This window comes from Nyctibius grandis, chromosome 12 (assembly GCF_013368605.1).
Source record: "Nyctibius grandis isolate bNycGra1 chromosome 12, bNycGra1.pri, whole genome shotgun sequence".
NCBI lineage: Eukaryota > Metazoa > Chordata > Aves > Nyctibiiformes > Nyctibiidae > Nyctibius > Nyctibius grandis.
In genome coordinates, this window is record NC_090669.1 from 8,228,056 (window position 1) to 8,251,724 (window position 23,669).

At 44.8% G+C, this 23,669-nt stretch overlaps 1 protein-coding gene across 2 annotated transcripts in view; it reads left to right on the top strand.

Annotated features, from left to right (window-relative positions):
• The window catches only part of ZNF423 (zinc finger protein 423), a 234,719-nt gene that overhangs the window by 30,044 nt on the left and 181,006 nt on the right, over window positions 1–23,669 (top strand). For both annotated transcript variants that reach the window (XM_068411126.1, XM_068411127.1), the window contains exon 2: window positions 12,175–12,234. In XM_068411126.1, the coding sequence (XP_068267227.1) occupies window positions 12,175–12,234 (60 nt within the window). The remainder of the gene's footprint in view (window positions 1–12,174; window positions 12,235–23,669) is intronic.

Below are 23,669 nucleotides of genomic sequence, written 5' to 3' on the forward strand. Positions count from 1 at the left end.
TTTTATCTGTATTTCACTTTACAGTATTTATTTTATGCAATTTGTATGTTCCTTCATCAAAATATTTAGGCTTGCGTACAAATAAGACAGAATTTCCTTTTAGCATTTAAGAGGCAATCCAGAAGAGTATATTTTTTTATTAATAAAATACAATTTATGAACCAGAAATTATCATAGATGCAAATTTATACTTTGCACATTTTTTTTTCTAATAAGAATATGTATATTTTCATCTGGGGAGAAAGCAGCATTAAAATGAGCGAGCCTGGGGAATATTACTGCACACACAGGCACACACACACGCATACGCTTGCATGCACAACAGAGCCACAGTGAGCTATCTGCTCGAGAAGCAAACTCCTGCGAACAGCCCTCGAAAACCCATGCTCGCTCAGGAAAGCTGAAGCCCTCCTCGTTCGGCCGTCGAGGGCCTCATCCCCTGCGACGGCCCCACGACAGCAGCAAAGTGGGCGCACTGACAGCCCGGCGTAATTATGCTTTTGGAAATCAGGGTCTTTCTGGTTGGGACCAACATCAAGGAGGAGGGGAAAGCGGGAAATAACTCCACTCACCAGGTGGATTTTTCCAAGCCCTCATAGCTCCAATTAAAATGGCTGGTCAGGAAAAGCCTCCTCTCTTTTCCTTTTCCTGTGCTGCCTGTGCTGCAAACATAGCTCATCAGTGAAAATATTTCCAAGTTTGAAGGATTAGCACTACAAATCAGTGTATTTTTTTAGGCTGAGGTGTAGAAAACTGGTCAAAGATTTTTTTTTTCCAGCTGTGATTAACAGCCCTGGGTGCTGAATGGGGTATTTGTGGAGGAGAGCGTGATGCCAAACAAGTGTTTGGTAGAGCAGCTCTGCTCCTGCTGGAGCCAGGGCTTTAGGCATAATGTAGTAAAGCCTGCTTTGAAGAATTATGAAGTCAGAGACTTAAACATGAGTAAGAGTAGTGTTTTTTGTGCTTTACCATTTCATCAGTGACCTCAAGGTAATTGCTGCTGTTTAAGTAATTTTCTATTCTTTTTATCACATTTGCAAGAGTGAATTTTTCATGGGCATTAAACTCTACGCTGAACCTAAGTCTGAAAATTGGTGTTCCCCTGCCATCTGAGACATCTCAGGATGAAGCCTGGCAATAGTATCACTCCTGATTCACATGAAATGGGAGATGTTACATCTGCTTCTGTTGGGTCTGGATGAAATCCGTAGTGGGGAAATTGCTGTGAAGTGTGACTTGATTTATGGTGATGATGAGATGAGCTGGAGAGTATTGCATCCTCACGGCAGCTCCTTGCCAAAGGAAAGGAAAAGGCTACTCGCTGTCCACAGCAGGAGGTTTTGGAGGGATGTGGCTCTTGGTCTGACCATAGCAGGTGGGACAGTGAATGTTTTTTTTTTTTGTGAGTTTTTTATTACAGATCTGCAGTTGGTCGGATGGTTCTGACTGAGCAGAACACAGTACAGAGAAGGGCGATGCCCCTTAGTAGCAATGGGCAGCAGACTGCAGTCCGAGGTAGGGTGTATTCAGTCTGCTGGTGCACGTAAATCTCTTTATGAGCTTTACCAGAGCAAGATGTCGTGTAAGGAGTTGTGGCCCCACTGTTGTCTACTTCTGTTCTTCACTGGTTTGGTTCCTGTTTCCATATAAAAGTTTATGTAAATTAATTTCAGAACATTTCCCCTTTCTTTGTGTCATTAGTCCGTGTTAGTTGTTAACTGTCAGCATCCTCATTAGCTGTCTCAAGACATGGCCAGCACATGTAAATTATTTTATTAGGTGTCCTGCTTATAGAGAAACTTTATAGCCCTAATGTAAAAATAGTGCTCTTTCCTGTCTCCCCCCACTGCCGGAGAAGCAGAGCATGCAATAAATCTGACTTGGTGAGACCTGGCATCCTCTGTGCAAAGCCCCGTGTTTGAACTTCATGGTGCTTTGGCTTCATTGTGAAACTTCATTTCACGGTAACCATTTCTTTACGTTCAGGAAACAATAGAGGCCTTTCTGGCATCCTTTTGGCCGGCACCATCCCTCCAGCTGAACTCTGCCGTGTGCACCTTGTATCTGCCACCTGCGACTCTCAGGTCTGCTGTTTCCCAACACAGAGCCCCGTGTCCCACATGTCTGCAAATACTGTCCTGGGTGATACCTGAGACTTGTGTACCTTCACTCACCAGGTATCTGTGTTCAAAAGTGTGCAGGGGTGGTAGCAGAGCCTTCACTAGTACAGCTTCTGCACCCAAAGTTTGGAAGAAGGTGAAAGAGATGGCAAGTATTTGAGTAGCCGCTTGGTCTTTGTACTTGCTGACCCGCCTCTGGTCTGTCACTTTTCATGGGTCTCTCGCATCATCATCTTGTCTTTGGGTAACTTCAGCCTGCTTTTTGGCATTTCAGCAGAGCAAGGGATTGCTTCACAACTTGCAAATTCAACCCATGGAATTAAAGTTGTGGCCATGAATTGTAGGTGCGTTAATTCTCCCTTTCTCTGCTTTCCTTGTTGCGGTTTGTTAGGGTTTCAACATGTACATGTTTCTGTCATCCAGCAGCATTCCAGATGGAGCAAGAATATTTAAACTCTTCGTTGCTGAAGGAAAATACATGATTTTATGAGCAACGTGGGGAATGCCAGATCCACCTGTTTTGTTTCACTTGAGCTTTAAAGGGCCTCCTTACTCGTAGTAGATCTATTTTTGAAAGAAGGTGCAGACACTATGGTGATAGTTGCCTTAGAAATGCATATAATAATGCAGGGAGGAGCGCACCCACAGGCAGCCGGTGCCATCCGGTGTCCCCGTCCACAGGAGCTGGCCACCCTGCACCCCATGACCTTGTGCATCTCTGCTTCCCTCCCCACCTCTTTGCTGTCTGTCCCATGCCTCTGCTCTCACCCCACGGGAGCTGGGGCTCAGCCCGACTGGGGCAGGTGAGGGCAGGAACCCTGGCTGATCCCATCCATTTCCAGCAGAGCTTATCGCAGACGATGGCTCTGAGGGAGCACATCACTGGGAGCTCTGCGCTGGGCACAAATGGTCCGCCAGTGGGATGGGTCCCTTGGGCTGTGTGGGATGTGCCCCACCAGTCCCATGGCCAGGCAAACTCCAGGCAGAAAAAGCAGAAGGAGCCCCAAACTCCAGTCCCCTTCCTGCATTTTCGAGGTGGAAACAACAATTAGAAACAACCAATATTGAAAGAGATTTTTGTCCAAAAAGGCAAGAGGAGGCTGGGGAGGCACCAGAGGCAGGTCCCCTGCGATGGGGACGCAGGAAGGTGGCACAACCTGCTGCAGGGCAGAGAGGGGACCGGCAGCACACCCAGCAAAGGAGACTGCGTTTCCCTGCAGCAGAGCAGTGGGGATGATGCTTCCTGATGAAACGTGGGGAACCTAAAATTGGGTGTTCGCCGTGACAGCCATTGCTGGGATGGTTTTGCACCAGCGTGCTGGGAAACCATGGTTCTTGTGCGGGGTCAAGGTGCTGCTGCTGCATCTTGTATGTAGCACAGAGCAGGGGGGTCCTTGGCCAGGTGCCTCTTTCCAGGCCAACCTCTAAATTGCTCAGTGTTTCACAGATTAAACACCATGTATTGCAATTAAAAGGAAGGAAACCCCACCCTGCCCTCTGGGGATTAACCTTCAGTGACAAGCTGTAAGAACCGTCAGTAAGAGTATTGATTCCACATTTCTAATGTAAAGTGTGGAAGTGGGGTGTCTGCAGGCTCAGGTTTAAGAACTATAAGCTTGATGTATTGCATGTATAAGATGTTAATCTTGAGAGCAACCTGAAACATTGGCTGCATTTTATTACGGTGTACACTCGTATTTATTTGCATAATAGATTTTGATGGGAAATGGGTGTCTCCAGTGGAGTCTGTGAATTAGAAACACAAAAACTAAATATGAGCTCTGGGAATAAATATGCTCTGGCTTGTGAACCAGGTGTGCGGTCCGTGCGCAGGGCTGTGATTAGCCATTGTGCATGTCCTGTGGTCTTTCTCGTCTTCCAGAGATAAGATTTTTATTTACGATGATCCCTTTCTCTAGTTGCAGTTATGCTAAGCTTTGCCATAGCGTTTGAAGAGGCGGGCCCGTTAGCTGCGCACAGATTTACTGTGCAAGTTTAGGCTAATGGATCCTTATCGGGCAGGCTGTATGTGGTGATCGTCCATCATTTGCTCATTAAACAGTGTATCTAAGTGATTCTCATTTCCTCCCTGCCATGTCTGGAAAGGAGGAAACTAGACACATTACAATGGAATATTAATGTCCTGGAGGATTTAGCCACCCATAATTAGATCTCCTTTGCATAAACCTGCTAGTGTTACCTTATTTTGTTGTTTATCTTGTTCTCCTTAATCACGTTCACATCTTCTTCTGTTCCTAACTATCTTTTTCTTCAGTTTTCCTTTGTAATTCTGTCCCATTTGTTTCATCCTTCTTCCTTTTTTCTTTTTTTTTTCCCTTCTTTTTTTTTCTTTTCCCTGACCTAGAGAGCACAGCAGTCTGGGTTTCCCCACTCCTCCCTCCTTCACACAAAAAGGCTGACTTTGCCAGCAAAACCCACAGTCTCTGCCAAGCCCTGTTACTGACTTTGGAGAAAAGCAGCTAGAGAACTTGTGCAAATTTAGGCTCTGAACTAGCTAAATAAGCCATGTCAGTAAACCCTCTTGTCTTATTCCCTGGCCTGCTGGCCCATGAAAGGACTAATATATAATGGCCCTATTTAAGGTGGAAAAAACCCTTCGGCCGAGGGCCACCGAGTGTTGAATCGGCCGTGCACCGGGGAGAGAACAGGGAGGCGGCTCTGGAGCTGCCCTTGGGAGCTGCGAGGGACCACGTGCGGTTCCCGCGGGGGATCCTGGGGCTAGGGCACGGGCGAGGGGTACACTGTCACCTCTGGGGGTGTCCTGGTGTCCCGGGGCTCCTTTCCACTAACCACCAGGGAAAGAAATGGCAAAATGTTACTAAAGCTAAATGGAGACGATCACGCAAACAAGCAAAATATCTAGTAAACGCGGGGAGACCTGGCAGCAATCGTCTTGCAAAGTTAATTTTCCAAAGGGAGTAAGTCGGCTCAAATGGCCGGTACAAAGCACACCCGGCTGCTTCTGCCGGGTACCTTTTTGCTCCTCTGAATGTTGGTACGGAGGCACTGGGGGGGATTTCCCTTTGCTTTTAGCCGCAAGGATACAGTCACAGGCACCTATGCCCGGTACACAAAGCCCCACAAAACTCCCTGTTTTCCTGCTGAACGTCAAGGTTTCCCTCTGCACACCGGTGGGAGAAAGCCCCAGCCTGCTGACATAGAGAGGCAGCCCGGTTCCTCGGGGGGGGCGTGCCCTGGCTCGGGCTGGCTCAGCACCCCGCTGCACCCCTGGGCAGCAGACTGCAGATCTGCTGCTGCAGCGGCATGTCGTTTAAAAAACAACTGTGACCCTTTTTTATGCTGCTACTTTCCTTCACTGCTCTTCTGCAGATTTTTGTGTTTTGCAGACTTCTGACTCGGCGCTATTAGGAGGTGGAGAATCTAGCAGGGAACATCTAAGCAGGAGAGAGGGAAAGCCTTACATCTAGCTGGGAGGTAATCTGAACAGAAGAGGCTAGCTGGCTTCTGCTCAAAGTAACCATTTCCAAACTTTTTTCTTTTTTTGCTGTATGCCACTGCTGGTTTTGGTAGCAGCTCCCAGTGCTGTGCAGGACTCTACACCTCTGGGCAGTAGGCTGAGTGAGAGCAGGGGTATCCTGCCCTTTCTCCTCGTCTTTCGGATTGGGGAGCAAGCCTATCCGCACCTCTCCAAAGGACAGACTCTAGATGTGTGTGGAAAATACCAGGCTATTTAAAGCATAAAGACTGTTAAGATCTTTTGTGCTAGTGCCATGCCAAGCAGCTGAAAACTGGCTAATTTACAATCCTCAGTCCACAAGTTTTGAGCATCCTCAGCTCCCTTTAACTTCGTGGAAATGGAAGCTGCTCTGCATTTTGCAGGATTAAGAGCGCTGTATCAAATCCCAGGCTGCGAGTGCTGTGGGATGAGTCGTGGCGGATGAATGGCAGTCGGATGGGGCTATTCTGTGTCCTATGCTGATTCGGGAGCATGTAATTTCATGTGATGGGAGGGACGGAGCAAAGGCTGGGTAGGACAGCACAGAGATGTGCGCCTGAAAGGCAGCAAAGAGGCCTGAAGATTACGGAAGATCAGAGAGCTCTTGCTTGCGAATACCTACAGCTAGGTCAGGGAAAATATGTGATTATTGTGTGACTGGCTTCCAACGCGGATCGGTGCTGGAGTATTTCTCTAGAGGGAAAGCTGTGAATCTTGACACGTACATTACAGCTAATACATAGGCATTGATGAGATGTCCCCAGGTTTATCTGAGAGCGTTCTGTCACAAACAAAATCTGACTGAATCCTCCAAACTAAAAAGTGGCACTAGCATTTTATGCACTCAGCCTGTCTGTAAATGCGGTTTTCAATGGTTGCTTGCAGGTGAGGGAGTGGCCCTGGTCCTGAATGCAGCTCTTCGTAACAGCTCTGATTCGGGAAAGTTCCCCCATCAGCTGGGGAACTTGCCTGTAACCTAACATATTTCTCAGCACTTTCTCAAACTGTCACAGTTCCTGACATTTTAGTTAGCATACTATGGAGTTTTTGCATTATGGGAGGTGTTAAACTGGTCCTTGTGGTCCTTGAAGCCTGTGTAATAGGATAAGGGAGCATACACATGCCATCTGAATTACTGAGGGGCTGTTGCTCACTTGTAAAGCTTGATTGCATCTAGAAATCAACATTTGGTTCAGAAGCGTCTTACTTTGATAAGGTTAACTTCTTTCCTGGGAGTGATAAAGTGTTAAATAAGCACTGCGACTGTGAATGGAGTTCAGGTAATAGTAGCCCCATAAATAGATGTTCTCACTCTTAGGGGAATGGATGCTGAATCCTTTCAGAAGTTTCTCTGAGCACAAAGAACCGAAATCTTTGAGCCTGCAGCACTCGTGACCTAGCAATTAAATAAGCATCCTTGGAGAACATCTGAGATGAGCGGGCAAAATGCAAATATTTGGTGTGTGTAGGAGTGCTGTGTTGTGATGTTGCCATTGCCTACAGTTCCTCCCCACATTGGCCCTGTCCTTATGCTAGCTCTTGCACTTGAGTCCCACAATCAGTTGGAGTGGAATAGATGTCTTCTCCAGGAGCGACAACCCTGGAGCGAATCCTACTGTGCTGGGACAGAATGAGGGGTGGAAGCAGACATGTGGCCACCAGGCCATGGGTGCGCGGTGCACAAGTTTACTGATCTTTGAGTTGACTAACAAAAAGATTTTCTATGCTGCTAGACCAAGGCTATTTTTAAGTCAAACCCAGCCTTCGTGAAGGGTTTCAGCTTCATAGATGCCCCCAGATTTCAGCAAAGGGCATAGCTGTTGTAGCAGGTACACTCTGGGATGGGTTTCCTATAACTATCTCATAATCATCACCTTGAAGAATGCAGCTAAAATTATTTCCAGTGTTTTATCTCTGTGTGCCAGCAAATACTATGGACCATTTACAAAAGAGAAGAAAAAAAAAGGTTAATGCTTTAAAAATAGAAATATAGTGCTGTGAGTGGTGATATCAAGGTTTAGTACTTGACTTTGAAACTGGTTCTTGTCCGTCTTTTTTGCTAGTCAACTGTGTAGTGACTTTGGCACTGGGAGACATGCATAGACTCTCTGTCGGTGCGCTGCGTTGCACCTCAGGTGCCATTCTGTCGATGACACATGGAGCAGAGTGGGTCCTCTTGCTGTATTGTTTTTGTATTACTGCAGCAGTAAAAACAGGCTTTTCCAAAGCATTTTAAAATGATCATTTAGATGGAGAGAGCAGATAGAGACAAGAGTGTAATTACATAGCAACTTCTGTGGTTGCAACCATGGCTTAATGTGCAGGCACACAACATAATTGGGGGGAGAACAGGGTGAGTTTGTGATGGAAAACAGGAAGTACCCAACCAAAACATGTGAAGAGCACTTGGGAACATCCTGCCCAAAGCTTAACAGCAGTGATTTTGTGTGTCTTCATTTTCAATGCCCAGTATGAAATGCCTCCAAAATTCCATGAAATGTTGAGCCTTCACCATTATGTCACCAGGACATAAAGTATTTAGAGCTGATACAAGATCTCTAGTGGCTTTTTAAAATCTCGGCTCTCTGTCTTAAACTGTGCTGCTGTTTCCTGTGCTACTCCCAAGCTGCAGAGCATTTCAGGTACATGGGTGGCTCCTGCACATGCTGAACATCAGAGACATGGTCTTGTGTGTCCACACATTCAGAGCCATTAATTAGCACAGATGGAATTGTCTAGTCCTTGACTTCAGTAGTTAAGCTTGTAGCTGGTGTGTCTCAGAAAACATACTTTCCTGCTAATGAAACAGGAATTATTTTACTGTGCAATGTATTTTGGTGATTGTGTTGAATGCTTCATACCTCTTCCCTGGCTTTTTGGCCCATTACCGCTACTTAAATACTAGCATCTACAAAGTGAACGTTACTGCACACCTGGCCACCTGAGTCAACCTAGGTTTCAGGGAACGACAAGAAAAATATTAAGGAACTGAAACTTTAACTGAAAAATCAACTGAAGTGAATTTCTCCCTGGCTGATATTATGGACTAAGGCTTTTAAGAACCCTTTTTTTAAGGCTCTCAGTAACAAGAGCTGGAAATCACTTCTCAGCTCTAGTAGCCAAATCTGTTCTGGACCCACTGTGCCCTTCCGGGGAGGGCTGGCCAAGCCCTAAGGCAGCCCCAGGGGGTCTGTCCCCAGACGAGGGTCTGTGGGACTCTTCTGCCCAGAGTCCAGCATCTGGTCTCCAACCAGCCCAGGGAAGCTCCTCCTGCTTCCCTGTGAGTCCAGCAACAGCCGCCTGCAACGGAGGGCAAATTTTAACTGCAACTGCCTGGGTATCGAAGTTGAGTTTGGGAGGAAGAAACCAATTATCTTTCCCTCTGACTTCAATGGCTTCTGCTCGCTGCCAAGGCTGAGGTAAAGCCAGCAGTGACACCACTTCAAATGCTGGCTCCTTAAATAACAGTTTATATCCAGAGGATTAAGGTGGCCATGGAGGAACCTCTCAGCTCATGGTTTTATTCCCATTATGGAGAGGAAGCAGAAGCATGGTGGATTTAAGTGTCTCCCTACAATTACACTTGATGCCTGTGTGACAAAGCCTGATAGCCTCTTTTTTTTTGCTTCAGCTTCACAGACACCCTTCCCTTCCAAACCTCTGGGGTTTCTTAATTGCACTAGTGTATAGACTCAGTCTTTCTTTTTTGGATGTGGCATGCTTTTGCCCCTTGTTTCTCTATACTTGCTGCCTAGCGTAGGGGGTCGATGGGCAGGCAGGTGAGATCAAGTGCTCCAGTCCAGGCTTCCAACAGGCCATCACTGTGACCATGCTGCTCCATAAAACCACCTAACACTGGTCCTGAGCAGCACCAGGCTGGCCTTGCCCAGTGGTCACATCCTGCCTGGATGTGTTCGGGCATCCCCAGCCAGCACCGCGGCGAGCAGCCTGGGGTCCCGGCTCCCTTCTGGCAGTGCCCCCACCCTGTGCTCGCTGTCCGAGGGAACAGTTTGACCTGCTGTCCTGCTGCCCAGGAGAAACATCAGTCCAATACAGCAATACCTCTTGGAGGGGGCTCAGCTGTTACTTTTTCTTATGGTTAATCCTATGAAAGATGATGTTTGCTTAAAAAATTAACAAAAAAAAAAAAAAAGGAAAAGGGGGAATAGTGGTGTGAGCAGCAGCTGCAGGGAGATGCGTCTGTATCTAAGCTCAAGAGGCTCCGTCCCACCGGCCTCCTCCTTACACGGACATGCAGCACTGTCAGCTACGTGGTGGGTCTGTGCAAATAGAGGGGGAGAACCTGAAACCACGACTGCAATAATATGAAGTGAATTTAAGTGCCGTCATCTTCACATATATGTTCTCTGTCCCCTTTTCAGTCATTAGGGAACAAAGCAATTTAATGCCAACAGAGGCTGACTCAAACCTTTGCCCTCATTGAAGGGATTCCAAAAAACGCAGTTTTGTTACGTGCTGGAGCCAGCTGCCCTACAGCAGCTCAAGGACTGAAGCAGTCTCCAGTGTTTAACCAACGTGAAAGGCAGCGTGTTGCTAAAATTGCCAACAACCAGTACTGATCTCATGTACTTTTACTTGACTAGGACTGAATTTATTGCCTTTATGTATTTTTAGCAGACTGTCATTTTTTCACCCCTTTCTAAGATAAAATGTAAAGAAATTAAAAAACTCAGCATAAATGTAGTAATACAAAAAACTGTCCAAGCAAGCCAACCAAAAAGCAGTCGAGGATAAAATAAAATTAAAACATTCCACTTGTCTGTTTTGAGTAAGGTGCATGAAGTGCTAACTAAGCTTCTTCGGTTTTGGGGCAAAACCTTCCCAAATGTATGTAGATTGCAGTGTTAAAACAAGAGGTATATTTGTGTAAGAGTGAAGTCATGTTTAGGATAATTATGTCCAGAGTTTTTCTATTAAGAGATGGGTCAAAATGGGAACAAGATGGTGGTTTACAGACCACAAAATGGTAGGTGAGCCCCTAGGAGGGCGCCTGCGCGAGCCCAGCCTGCTTTGCTGCTGTCGGGGAATAGTGCCGATAACAGCTTCAAGAAGCACGTAGCTTTGTGTCTTGTTTTTCTTTGTCATTCTGAAATTTAGTGTTACGTGACATGGCCTTTATGCTAGCATAGACTTTTTGGAAAAAGTATAACTGTGTCTCAGGTATGATTTTTTCAAAAGAAGTGTCCAAATTCCGCTCCGTTCATAAACTTGCAGACTAACGGCACTGGAGCTGTGCCCTGCTGTGGAGTACCCATTTGTTTATGGTCTGAAGGTAAAATGAAAATTTGTCAAGGCACTGCCGATGTAAATTATCTTCTCTGTTCCTAATGCCACATGATGTCACCATTGACATCAACCTGACAGATAAGCTTACAGGATGCCAGAATTCCTCACTGGATTGAAAAAAAAAAAGGGGGGGGGGGGGGGGGGTGAAAAGCATAAAATCTTGTGATGAAAATGTAAATACTCAGTGTAAGTAATCAGTGGAGCAGGTTCCGGGGCCTGGGCTTACAGGTCCTGTCTGGTCAGCAGGGGCTGTGCTTGTGGCTTTGCAATATGGTTTGCATTTCAGTTGCAAACTTGTGTAGAACTTGTATTTGAATCCAGCATAATTTAGATGAAAGGGTTAGAGATTGTTCAGTGCGTGGAATAAATACTTTTCATCAGGAAATAAAGACCCATGATGTAAATTTGTTTGGTGTCACGGTGACAGAGCGGGCAGGTGAAGATGATCAACTTTTGCAATTAAAAAGAAGAATTTCAGCAATTACCACTTTCAAATGCCCAGTCTGGCATTAGTTAAACAGCCACTGATTTCAGTAACAGCCGGATCAGGCTCTGCCGTTGTCAGTTGATCTCTCAGTAATTTTTAAGAATGTAAGAATCAAATGACATTTTACAATTCTTGACAGGCAGAAGGTTATAGATACGTCGCTTGAAAGTGCTGAGCACCTGGCTCTGACAGCTTTCACGTCAGCAAGCCTTAATGCCGTTATTTATGACTACCATATTGCAGAACATGGTTGCACATTATAATGGTATTTTTTGATTCTGGACTCTGAAAAAGCTTGAGATATCACTTGGTTCTGAATATGGCTAATACGTTAGTATGTTAAGATGACATAAGTCAGGCAATTTTCCCTTCACAGGACAGTTCTTTACTATGACCTGTTACAGCATACATTTCAAAAACAACCTCTATATTTACAATGGCAATTTTGCACATGCAGGTTGCTGTGAATGTACAAAATTTCAAATATGAATACTTAGCAGCTAGTGATATTTAAACCTCTACTAAAATTTCACATGATCTTACTGTTACCTGTTCAGGAAGAAAATGCAAACAGAAATCCCATATTTAGGTTAAAACATAGGGAAAAATCTCTTCACTAAATTTCCACCGTATGAGTTATTTTATAGAAAGCAGTAAGTTCTTTTTCATCAGTACAGAAGTCTGGTTTAATACTTAATGTCATAGTGGAACTAGTTTTCTGATGGCTTTGCTTTCCAGTTGGTTTGTTTTAGCAATCACAACTTATTTTTGTTCTTTTTCAGTTGAAGAGGGTGAATCTTCAGATTTTGCTTTGACCTGGGACTCATCAGTGACTCAATCAGGTAAATATTTTAGGTTCTTCTGATTGCAAAAACTGCCAGAAAGCTGCCAGGCTTTTTACAGGAACTGTATTTTGTATGTCACATTCCTGTCTCAAATCCAAGACTACCCACTGCAACACAATTTTTATATCAGTTCCATATGGTCAATAAAATCTATTACATACAGAGACTAATATACTCTTATCCTCCGGAGAGCCATTCTTTCTTCTTGTGGGCACACTGAAAAGGGTTGTGATTTCTCCAGTATAACCACTTTGAAGTTTTCTGCAATGGGCACTGTTGCACATTCATTCCAATCTAATTACATAAAAGCTGCTTTAATAGGAATTTTAAACTTCAGTCTCAACTGGAATGTGTGTATTTCTCCTCTTGGAGGAAATTGGAAAGTACTGTCAGGGCTGGAGAATAAAAGTGGTACATTGCCGTGGTAGAAAGATTAAACATTTGAACCAGCTTTTGGTCTGCTTGGTAGTAATAACACTTAAATGTTTTTCATCTGTGTTACGTTGATAATTTGAATAAAAGAGCCTCAAGAAACTGAATGGGATAAAGCAAGTCTGTAGTTGTGTAACATATGGATAAGACAAATGTGAGGGTAAATGTCAGATTAGTTTGCATTTAAAATAACATTGTTTGTGTCCTGTGTAAAGATATTTTACTGTCTATTATGTCTATGAAATTCTCAGGATATTTTTGATTTTGAAGCCAATAACTCTTTCTGTGCTCTCTTCATACTGGACTGCATGATGATATTCTCTTAGAAGCTCAGCAGCGACGTGAAAACAGCTCAGAAACTGAGCAGTAATTTGAAAATTGACAATGGCACTGCATTCCTGGTTAGCATGGGTTTTGTAAGAGTCACGGGGAGACTGGCTCACAGGAGACTTTTCTTACTGAAGTCAGCATCTAGCTGGTCTTGAAGGCATAAACTGCCTTTGTGTGGCACTTTGTGGGGTTTCACTTTGTACCAACTGCAGTCTTAGTTGCGCTGGGTGCATCTTCTGTGGGTGCTACGGCTGTTTTGAACGTTTTGTGTTTGCACTAGTCTTTGATAGCAAATGCTGCTGCTGCAAACCCCCAGCTGCGATGTCGAAGGCCCCTTTGTGCCTGGAGCTAACGGCGCATGAAAAGAGCGCTTGCCGGCTCTCTTGCTTGACCTTCGTCTCAAACAGCAGTGGAGTGGAGTTATCGGTGTTATCTATCACAAGTTTTGAATTGTATTAAATTTAACACAGGCTGAGGTTCAAAACAGCAACGACAACAACAAAAATAATTTCTGTGCCAAGCAGGAGTTAATTTGGGATTTCTGGATGGTATTGGTGACTACTCTGTAAGTAAAAGACAGCCTGTGAAAGGCTTTTCCAAAATTAGTTGAGTCTCCTCAATTTTTCTTCATTTACTCCCATAATTACAGCTCTCATTCAAGACGTCGGATGTGGGATAAAATGTATTGTATGGGTGATTTATGGCAGCTTAAGGAAAATGTGTGCTAATTGGGGGATTTTCCTCTCAATACGTTTAGTAGCTACAGAGGTCAATCCTGCACGTGTATAAAGATGCAATACAGTATCCTATCAAGATGACACAGTGCATGGGACAGAGATTGCAGGCTGGAATATGATTGAGGAACTATATAGAAAAAGCTTGAAAAGCCCTAGTATGTGGTGGTGCGGCTGCATGGAGTCACTGGCTCTTGTGTGGTGTGCCTCCAAAGCTATATTCAGTAACTGAAACCAGTCCCTCAGTCCCAGTGTGCGAGACTTTCATTATGTTCTTTTATGATCTTCCTGTTTGCATTAGCTCCAGTAGTGTGATGTTGAACTTCAATAAAGGGTGAAAAAACACGCTTCAACTTCTCGTTTCATGCACCTTCCTTCCCTGGCCCAAAATGACAAAATTGCCTCCCTTTCCTTGACCCCCCAACAGAAGAAAAACCAAAAGGCCAAACCCAGGTCTTGTTAACTCTGAAACATTTGCCAGATGTTTCAAATTAACATACTTCTCTCCCTTCTTCTCCTGTGTGTGTTTGTACATCTCTGTGTGTGTGCAAACACATACAAAGCGACTTCTGAAAAATTCTGTTGGCGCTCTGCGCAGCTGCTGTGGGCCAGGGCAGCGGCGGTCCCAGGGTGGTGCAGTACGTAGGGACAGCAACAGCAGGTACAGTGTCCTTTGTAAACTTCTTTTTTTTATGCTAGCAAAGTATTTATATAGGTGCAGTTGTGGGGAGAGAAGGTGCTTTTGTTGCTGTATCTTATTTTGTTCATGAAACAAAAGGTTGGATGGGGCTTTGAGCAACCTGGTCTAGTGGAAGGTGTCCCTGCCCATGGCAGGGGGCTTGGAACTACATGATCTTTAAGGTCCCTTCCAACCCAAACCATTCTGTGAAATGATTCTATGAAAACCAGTAGAAGCTATACTGGAAGTTTTTTTGTGAGTATGAGTTGAATCTGCAGTCATGGGGTTGTCCGTGTAGCTGTAAGAGCTGTCTGTCCCCAGGTTAGGCATAAGTGTTTGTAGGTGCAGGGCAAGAGATGTCAAACACTGGTGTCCAAGCTCTGCTTCTAACGGTGGCCTGGCTTCTCCGCTACTGAAGCGAACTGAAGGTGCACGGTTTGGGCATCCCTGAGTGTGCCATGGGCTGGGTTAGGGGCTGCTCCCAGGAGCTGCTCAGTGCAGCTCATGGAGACTTGGCAGTGGACACGTTGGCAACAGAAATCCTGCACTTGGATGGGTCTGTTCAGCAGTGGCTTAGCACAGGGCACCATCCTTTTTCCTGTGGTAGGGTATGTGCATGGGTTGCTGTCTGCTCTGGCTTAACTGCTCGATCCTGGTAAAACCTGCCAAGGTGAAATGCTTTGCAGGAATCCAGCCCATAGCGTAGTTGCACTGAGGAATTTATTCAAGTACTTTAGATACAACTACAAATAGTTTTAGAATTTTTTTTTACAACAATTTAAAGGCTGTATGTATTAACTTAGAGAATCAGGAAAATGTATAAGGAGGCAGAGGCTGCCCTTGTGCCAGGGTAAATAATCTGGGTGTCCACCTGCCCCACTGAACAATGGGCATATAGCGAATTTCCTTCCTCTTCAGGTCTTATAAACATTTTTTTCCTTAATGTAAAAAGAAGAAAAAAACCTTTTCCTTTCTACTCTTAATCTGAGGACTTAGCTTGCTGTTAGATAGCAGGTCAGTAGTGTTTTGCTGTGTAAGAGGCAGAGACGTTTTGTGTCCCAGCGGAAGAGTGCAGCTGAGTGCTCCTTCCCCTGCTTTTCCCTCTTAACAGCACGTGCAGCCCTTGAAGCCCGTCTGTCTCACTCCAAAAGCGTCAGAGAGGGTGGGCTGGGCAGGGCTGCTGGGGGACCAGGCAAGTGCCCGGCTCGGCTTTGCAAAAAGGTTTTCTGATCCTTCAAAGCCAAGAAGAAAATAAGATTCTGTATTTGTCTGGCTGGACCCTTGCTTTGCAATGCTGCATTGCTGTTGTAATACATCACGGGAGTATTATCTTGACGAGCAACAAGGGACATTTTAAAGAAGTAAAAAGTCTTACTAAATATATAGAGAATTTAAGGCATTTTAAAGACCTATGAAAGCATTTTACATGGGGGTTGCTGGGGAGTTTCTCATTAGCCTGACTGTGAGGCCCCGGGGAGGCTCAGCTGAATTGTCTGGGGTAAACAGAGCAGATTCTGTCCTCTCCTTGGGAGCCTGCAGACCTAAAAGCCTGATTTTTTGTGTCTACTTTGAGGTAACTGAAGGTATGTTATTTTTGTACACAGCTACGAGTTATCATACTGATCAAGAAAGAGTTTGGGAAATAGGGAACTATGGACCTGTAGCCTGAGTGCTGGGGACAAATGGCACTGGGTATGTCTCGGTGTGCGTGTGCGTGCAGAACGGGGGGGAATCTGTGCAGCGCTCGCGACTGAAAAGGCCTCTCTGATGCCAGTGCCCAACCATCCATTAGTACACAGCATTAGTATCATTCAATTATAACATACCAGAAATCATTAAAATAAATTACAGGTTGGTATTCCCCTCTTTCCCCATTAGCTCCAGATTCTCTGTCACCGAGCTCGCTGCAGCAGCTGGGCACCCATGCGAGGGACGTGTTAACAAAGCGCAGTGTGGGAACAAAAAAAAAACACAACATTTTAGGACACAGACATTTGGTGTTTTGCCATTAAGAGTTCTCCCACGTGCTTGTTTTATACACTACACTACTTTAGATTTTTAATTGCCTTCTGCAATTTCTTTTAAAGTTTCTCTCCTTCAAGGAGGAAAAAAAGGGGAAGTGGCAGCTTTTGAGAAACGAACCACAAAATCAAAGAAAACCACCCTGTGGTCACTCCTTTTCCCCTCTCTTCTGTTTTGCATGGCATCTCCCAGCTATGTAAATCACAGTTTTCACTTGATATCTTCAGAAGAGGAACATCTTCATGCAGTTTGGAGACTTATTTTCGCTCAGGGCTATCGGAGCCCATGCCAGGGCGTTTTTAATGCCGTCTGTGCTGCTCGGGGCTCTCCCTGCCCATTCCCTCCTGGCTATTCCCTGTGCTCTCCTCCACCATTGGTCTTCCGATCCCAGCACTGCTGCTGTCCACCCTGCAAATGTTGAGCACTTCTGTTCCGTTTTGTAGGGTTGAGTTTAATTTTGGCTGCCAAAGGAGCAAAACGGGTGAGAAAGCTGGGGTCCCATGAAGCGAAGAGAGACTTGCCCCTGCAAGTATTAACGCGTTAACTTTTTTCCCTTTTCTCTTTATTCAGATAAGCTACAGAAAATATGTTCTCCATCCTCACCTTTTCCCTTTTGGAGGCCTGTTTTGGCCACACCAAGTCTGTTGTCCCCTCAACCTTCCTCCAGCACCCTGGGCTTGCACACCTTGGCACGGTCCGCTGCCCAGTGCCCACCAAGGCCACCATCCTCACAGGACCCCATCCCCAGTGGTCTCACAGTACCCAGGGCTGTCCCTGCTCTCTGCCCATGTCTCCCTGGCAGCTCCCACAGAGCTGCTGCTGGTGCTGCTCCATCCACGCGACCCTCTGGGCACGGGCTGTGTCAGGAGTGAGTCAGGAAGGTCCAGATGAGAGAGACCACCCTCACATAGACACCAAGCTCTTTGTCTCTGTTTCTACATGTATTGTATTTTGTCTTATGTAACTTCTAAATCACAGAATGCTGAAAAAAAAACCCCTCCCAAACCCCCTTAACATGAAATTCTGGGATCTCTGCTGCAGAAAATTGAAAAGGTTGGTTGCAATTCATTGGGCATTAGAAACCTATTTTCTTGCCAGTACTCTGAAATTACCCGTCCTGAGTGCCTTGACAAGCCCAGACATCTTCTAAAAGCTGATTTCATTAGTAAATCAATATGAGAAGATTCTGACTACAATGCGTAAGGATTTCCAAAGAAATAAGCCTTTGAACTCAGCAAAGAACATCAGAGACGTTGATAACTTTTAATTGAATATGGTTTCATATACTATGAAATGTTTGATCTCCACTAGTTGACTTTCTTATGTTGTTTTAAAAACAGCATCCTTGTCCCTGCATGGACCTGCAGCATGCAGCCCAGTCTGTATAGTCTGAGGTTCTCAAAATTTTAAATATCTGCTTTGGAAACAGCCAAGCTCAAATAAATGCAAACTAGAAATAAAGTTAGGGAGGTTTGTAGCTCTGGCTGCTGCATTCCTCATTTATTCTACGTTGAACTTTTATTTTCCTTGGTAATATGTGGGTTTTTACAATGTGACATAGTTACGTGTCCTTTCAGAAAAGAAAAAAAAATCCATTCTCCTTTCCTAATTATAAAATCTAATTTTTAACGTCAATCTTTTACTTATAAATACTATTTTTTTTTTTAATAGAAAGTACTTTTGATAGTGTTTTCTCAAACAGAGGATGAAGTGGTAGAAAGTAAATGATACTTGGATAATATGGTGGTGGGTGAACATCCAAGACAGATGCAAGATTTTTGGAGCTGGGATAATATAAAAAGAAATAATATGCATAATTATAAACCCTTGCCAGATTACTCCGTCTGTAGGAGCTCACAGCACAACTCTGCATCTGCTGGCGTGAGGACTTACTGGGAGTACATCTCTGCCCTAGCGCTCCTGGGCTGGTGGGAGGGGGGACGTGGTGCTGCTGGAGGAAGCTGTTGGCTGGAGTGACGGGGTGTCCCTGGGGATCCCTGAGGTGTGACCGACATCCCGTGGCTGTAGCACCTTCAAGAAAAGGAGAAATATAAAAAATGAGCTTCCTTGCCGTGTGCGGTGCAGTGTAGCACCGACACGTGCATCTGTCATGGAAGCAGCCGCCCCGCGAATCTGCCGAGGCGTCTCTGGTGGTGCGGCGCCATAGGTGTTCGCCTCTTGTTTGGGGAGGGAATCTCCGACAAGAAGGAGCGGTCTTCAGATGTGAACACAGCATGGGTGTCAGTATTTAAATTAGAAGCACACACCTGTGTATTACGGCATTTCTTAGAAAATACTTACTATTAAAACTGTGAATTGGGAAAATTGTAGCGGTAGCACAGAGGAGGAGAATTAATTTCCATAGTAAAAGAGGGGAGGAAAGGAAAGCTCATTTCGAAGTGAGCTATCAAGTGCTTCCCCTACCCCATCACCCACCTGTTCCCAGGCTTTGTAAAGACAGTGTTTGCTGGAAAGCCAGTCTGCTTAAGAGAAGCTGAGCAAGCGTGGTGTATCGCAGCGTGTCATTGGTGGTGTCAAGCTTCACAGTACCTAAAGCCAGCACCCCGCCCCGAATTCCTACAAGCAGCATCCATAAAGGGGAGAATTTCTGCAGGCTGTGGGGCTGCAGCCCGTGCCTGGGCTGTGCTGGTGAGGGCCCATGGACTCATGTGCACAGGGATGCTGGCAGTGCATTGGGACTGGTGAAGGGCAGCAAGATTTCAATCAAATCTGGGAGTATCTCTTGGGTCATTGGGTTAACCTCATCTGAAGTCTTGTGAGCTTGGTGTATCTGCTGGCATGGGGCCGCTATGGGTTGGAGGATGTTCCCATAGGGTCTTCTGGCAGGGGCATCTTGCCCAGGAATACAAATACACCATCGGCATGGACAGTTGCACGTGTGAGTGTATCCTTCTGGGGCTGGCAGGAGGCATCCTCTACAGAATCATGTCCCCATCTTGCCAGCAATGTTTTTTTCCCTGTGACAGATCTGCTTTTTATTTAAAGGTGTACCTGTTGGCACTGTATCTGCTGGGAGGCTGTACCGCTGTGTTTCATTTCCTTGACTGAAGGAAGTTGTTCACCTTCATGAGTGGACCTCATGAAGCCTCGGCCTTCCCAGCTCTCCATCCCTTGCTTGCGTTCAGGTCTCCTGCGTGTATGAACATCCCAGTGAAGGACACTGCTGTTGAGCTGGAGGGAGCACTGGAGAGGAGCAAGGCAGAGCATAGCAACTTCCCATCTTCTTCCCACTCCTGCTCTCCCTTCCTATATTTCTTTCCAGTGATGCTGCCTTGTCCTCTCTTGTTGCCCAAGTGAAGGGCTGTGATTAGATGAACATTTTATGTGTTTTTAGATGAAAATTATATCTGTTGTTTACAATACCCTTCAAGGGTGTAACTAGCAGTAATGGGCTAAAGTAAAGCAAAGGAGACGCTAGGCTGAGTATCAGGAAACGTTTCCCAGTAGTGGGGTCTAATAGACTCTGGTATTATCTCCCATCACTTTGGTCATTTTCAAACCGGACTGGACAAAGTGCTTGAAAATACACTGTAGGAATGGTCTTACATTAGCAGAGGGATGGGTAAGATCATCTGATAAGTCCTTCTCCTCTCTAATTTATCCAATTCTGCCATGCTCTGGATTTGCTAATCTCCTGCAGATTTGAGGACAGAAGCAGACTTAATGGTCAGGCAAATTGTGCTTTCGAGAGCTTATATCAGTAAATATCTTTATGTAGGCTCTCAAAGCACTTTACAAATGCTAATTAAGCCTCCCAACCTAGTAGGAAGTCTTCCTTGTGCCCCATGTCCATACAACTTTGTCTCTGCACCATGCAGTGTGCACCCAGCTGCAGGTCAACCTTCCCAGAGGGCTCTGGCTTCAGGACTGATAGGTGCTTGCCAGCCCATCTTCCTTTGAGTCGTTTCTGCAGGTCAGTGGCTTTGCTTTTCCAAGTCTGCTTGGAAACCATGCCGCTGTAGGAAGCGATTGCAATGGGTTTTACCTTCGTGAAATCAGACAGCTGAAGAGCTGAAGGAAAGTCTCCTGGTGAACAATTTCTTTGGTTTTCACAGAAATGTCTGTTCTCCTTCAACTAGTTTACACATTGCAGTTGTAACTGGTAGCTCAAAGCTCCCAGCCTGAATAAATGTAAAACAGGAATAACAGAATAACATTGGCCTGTTGCTTAAACAAGAAAAATCAATAAAAAAGAATGCCACAGTGGTGGATCCCCAGTAATCATTCTTCCTGAGAAAAAAATATATTATGCCAGTCATGAGAATGGGGTTTTATAAACAAGGTTGTAAAAGAAGAAAAACAAATGGAATAAACAAGCTCCACTGCTTTGATTTCTGGGCTGAGTAAGGATGTTGATACGAAACTCTGCAGTGAAGAACTGCATGAAATTTATGATGCTTTGCCCAAATAATCTTTGCTTATTCAGTACGGAAAACTCGAATCATTTGGGTTGGAAGGGACCTCTAGTGGGTCTTACTCAACATTGACCTGACTTGGAAAAGTTTCTGTAATCATTACCGCCGTAGTTTTGGTTAAATTATCTTGAACTGTGAAGCTTATCGTAGACCAACAGTACAAGTATGGTTACTGTAGCATGAGAATGTGTAGAAAACAGAAATTAAAGCCAAATACTAATGAAAAAAAGGATTTTTTAAAAGTTAATATAGCCTAAAATTTCCCATAATAGAAGATACATTTGTATTTCTGTCATTTAGAGTCTAAAGTAGCCTTTTGCTGGACTCGCTACAGGGAATTACGATGTCGTTCTCAAAATAAACTGAGCTCATCTCATAATCTTGTATTTGTTGTGTATAAATTCAAATGAGAAAACTGTTAAATGGGACCATTTATAATGAGATTTGAGATACCCTATGGCTCTCACTTGGAGACAAGTGACCTTTGTCTTTTTTGGGGCTGAGTAACAGCGCAGTGAAGATTTAATAGATGTGTGCAGAGCCCTGGCAATAGACTGGAGTGTGCATGGAAGAGGTGCTCGTTGTGTCTTGCTCTACATATTTTTTGAATTCATCATGCTTGGGACTGAAGTGCCTGTCTGTTGGTGTGTTTTACTAGTGGTGCCTCCTTTGTCCCTTGGATGGCTTTGGTGTTCGTTAGTAGAAATTATTAGAGAGTCACAAAACACTAAAGAGAAAGGAAAAAACCCACACACTTTGCTTGGAAACACTGTCTGTGTTGCATAAAGCTCTGACAAGATCAAGCCTCTAATTAAATTATCTGGCATGTGGACAATTCTGTTCCGAGATCTGCTGAGCTAATGTGTAGCCATTAGCTCATACAGCCACCAAATCAGAAGTACCAAAGAGACAATTTACATAGGGCCACAGCGTGTTTTAAAAAATTCTGGTGAGTTGTGAAGCCTGTAATGTTAATTGCCAGTTAGCACATTGTAATTGCTGTAATTATTTGCAAGTAAAATGATGTAAGGGACTTAACATTGTGCTTTCCTTAACACTTCACATGTTGGCGATCGACTAAATCTCCCACTTAGTTTTGCTGGTTATTTTAAGAGCTCGACAGCCACTTGCTGAAGTCTGATCTCATCTGCAAGCTTGCTGTTCTGCCCGTTGTCTTTAACGCTGAGCGGTGGCTCTCTAAAGTCTTTATTAAAAAAATGCAATAAAATAATAAATGCGAATGTTTGCCGCTGACCAGCGAGAGTGTAGCCAGCCCTGCAGCCGGCCGCGCTGGAGCCCAGCTGGGAGGGAGCCCTCAGCACAAATTGCCAGCCTATTGCCTCCCACCACCACGCCGCGGAAGTGGGCCAAAAGCTCCTCCGTATGGGATTAAAGGGATGTGTAATAGATTAAAGATCAAAAATGTTAATTAAGAAATGGTCTTTTCTAATAAGATGCCTTCAAGGGCACGGTACCAAAAATGAGGCAATATCTCATTTTGGCAACAGTGCTGGGGTTGTAATGAAGCTGGAGCACGGGGGTAACGGGAGAAGGAAAGGACGCCTCCTGTTCAAGGCATCTCCTTCAGAAGGGGTAAATCAATTAGCAATAAAAATGTAGACATATAAATCAGAATGACATTGCTCTGAATGCTACTGAACAGTGTCCGGATTTAGATGTATGTATTTTAGCTTGGCATTTCCTCGAGGATAAGTTGACAGTTTGTGACTGATAAAGAAGGACTAGTTCAGCTTAGGGGTATTTAAGCAGCAGCACAGTAATTTGGCTGAAAATAACCACTCCTGTTGGAAGCTTTGATGCATTTGAAATGAATCCGTGCAATGTATTTTCCTGATGTAATTTTCTAGGTATGGGAAGTTCAGCACCTTTGTTGCTGGATTGAAACTTGTGGGCACGATGTTTGGGGAAAGGCTTGTTTCTCTTCAGGAAAGGGAAGAGCCACAACTCTGAGCTCTCGTATTCCAGGCTCCTGCAGCAAGAAGTTTGTGTTTTACAAATAAACTGATAGGCAAGTGTTACTTTTGTGCTTCAAACCTGAAAGGTGCTTTCGAGAGCTGTGAAATTTTACTACATCATTATAACTAAAGAAAACATGCTTTTTCTTAATCTTGATCATTCTAGTTAGTGACTCCACTGTTACATTTCCTTAGTAAACTCATCAAAACTCCAATAGGAAAACTCAGATGTTGAACAGTGCTTTTCCATGTGGTGGGATGATGGGATTTCACATCCCACTTCATCCCACACTTGCCCCTCTAAACGCCTTAATGCTAAAAGCTGCAGTATTTCTGAAGCGAGTTATTTGCTAGCATAAAATGGATGGACCCTGTAGGCAAATTTCTTCCCTCTTGGTTAGAAGCTGTCACTTGGATAAAGAAAACCGCAGGCATGGTGAGGCTCTATGTGTGGCATGTGTGTATGTTTTAAGGCTCTGGCTGTCGTTTGAAGCAAAGCTAGAGAGAATTTGCAATGTGAGAGAACTATGGTAGGAAGGCGCTCGCCAGTCACGTGCCACTGTGTGCGGGGCGAGCTGGAGCCGACTGAAGCAGCCTGGCAGAAAAAAAGTCCTCCGACAACAGTCTGAAATTTAGATTTGTTGCTCTAGCTGCATATATTTAATCTTTGTCTGTTGTGTGAATCTTTAGCAGAAAAGAGCATTTGGAGGAGATAACTGAGTGAAAGACAGCGGCTCTGCGCTGCCTGCTCACCTGCGGCCCCCAAGTGAGATGGGGAAGCGGAGTGCAGCATCCGCAGCCTTGAGAGGAGGAGAGATGTTTT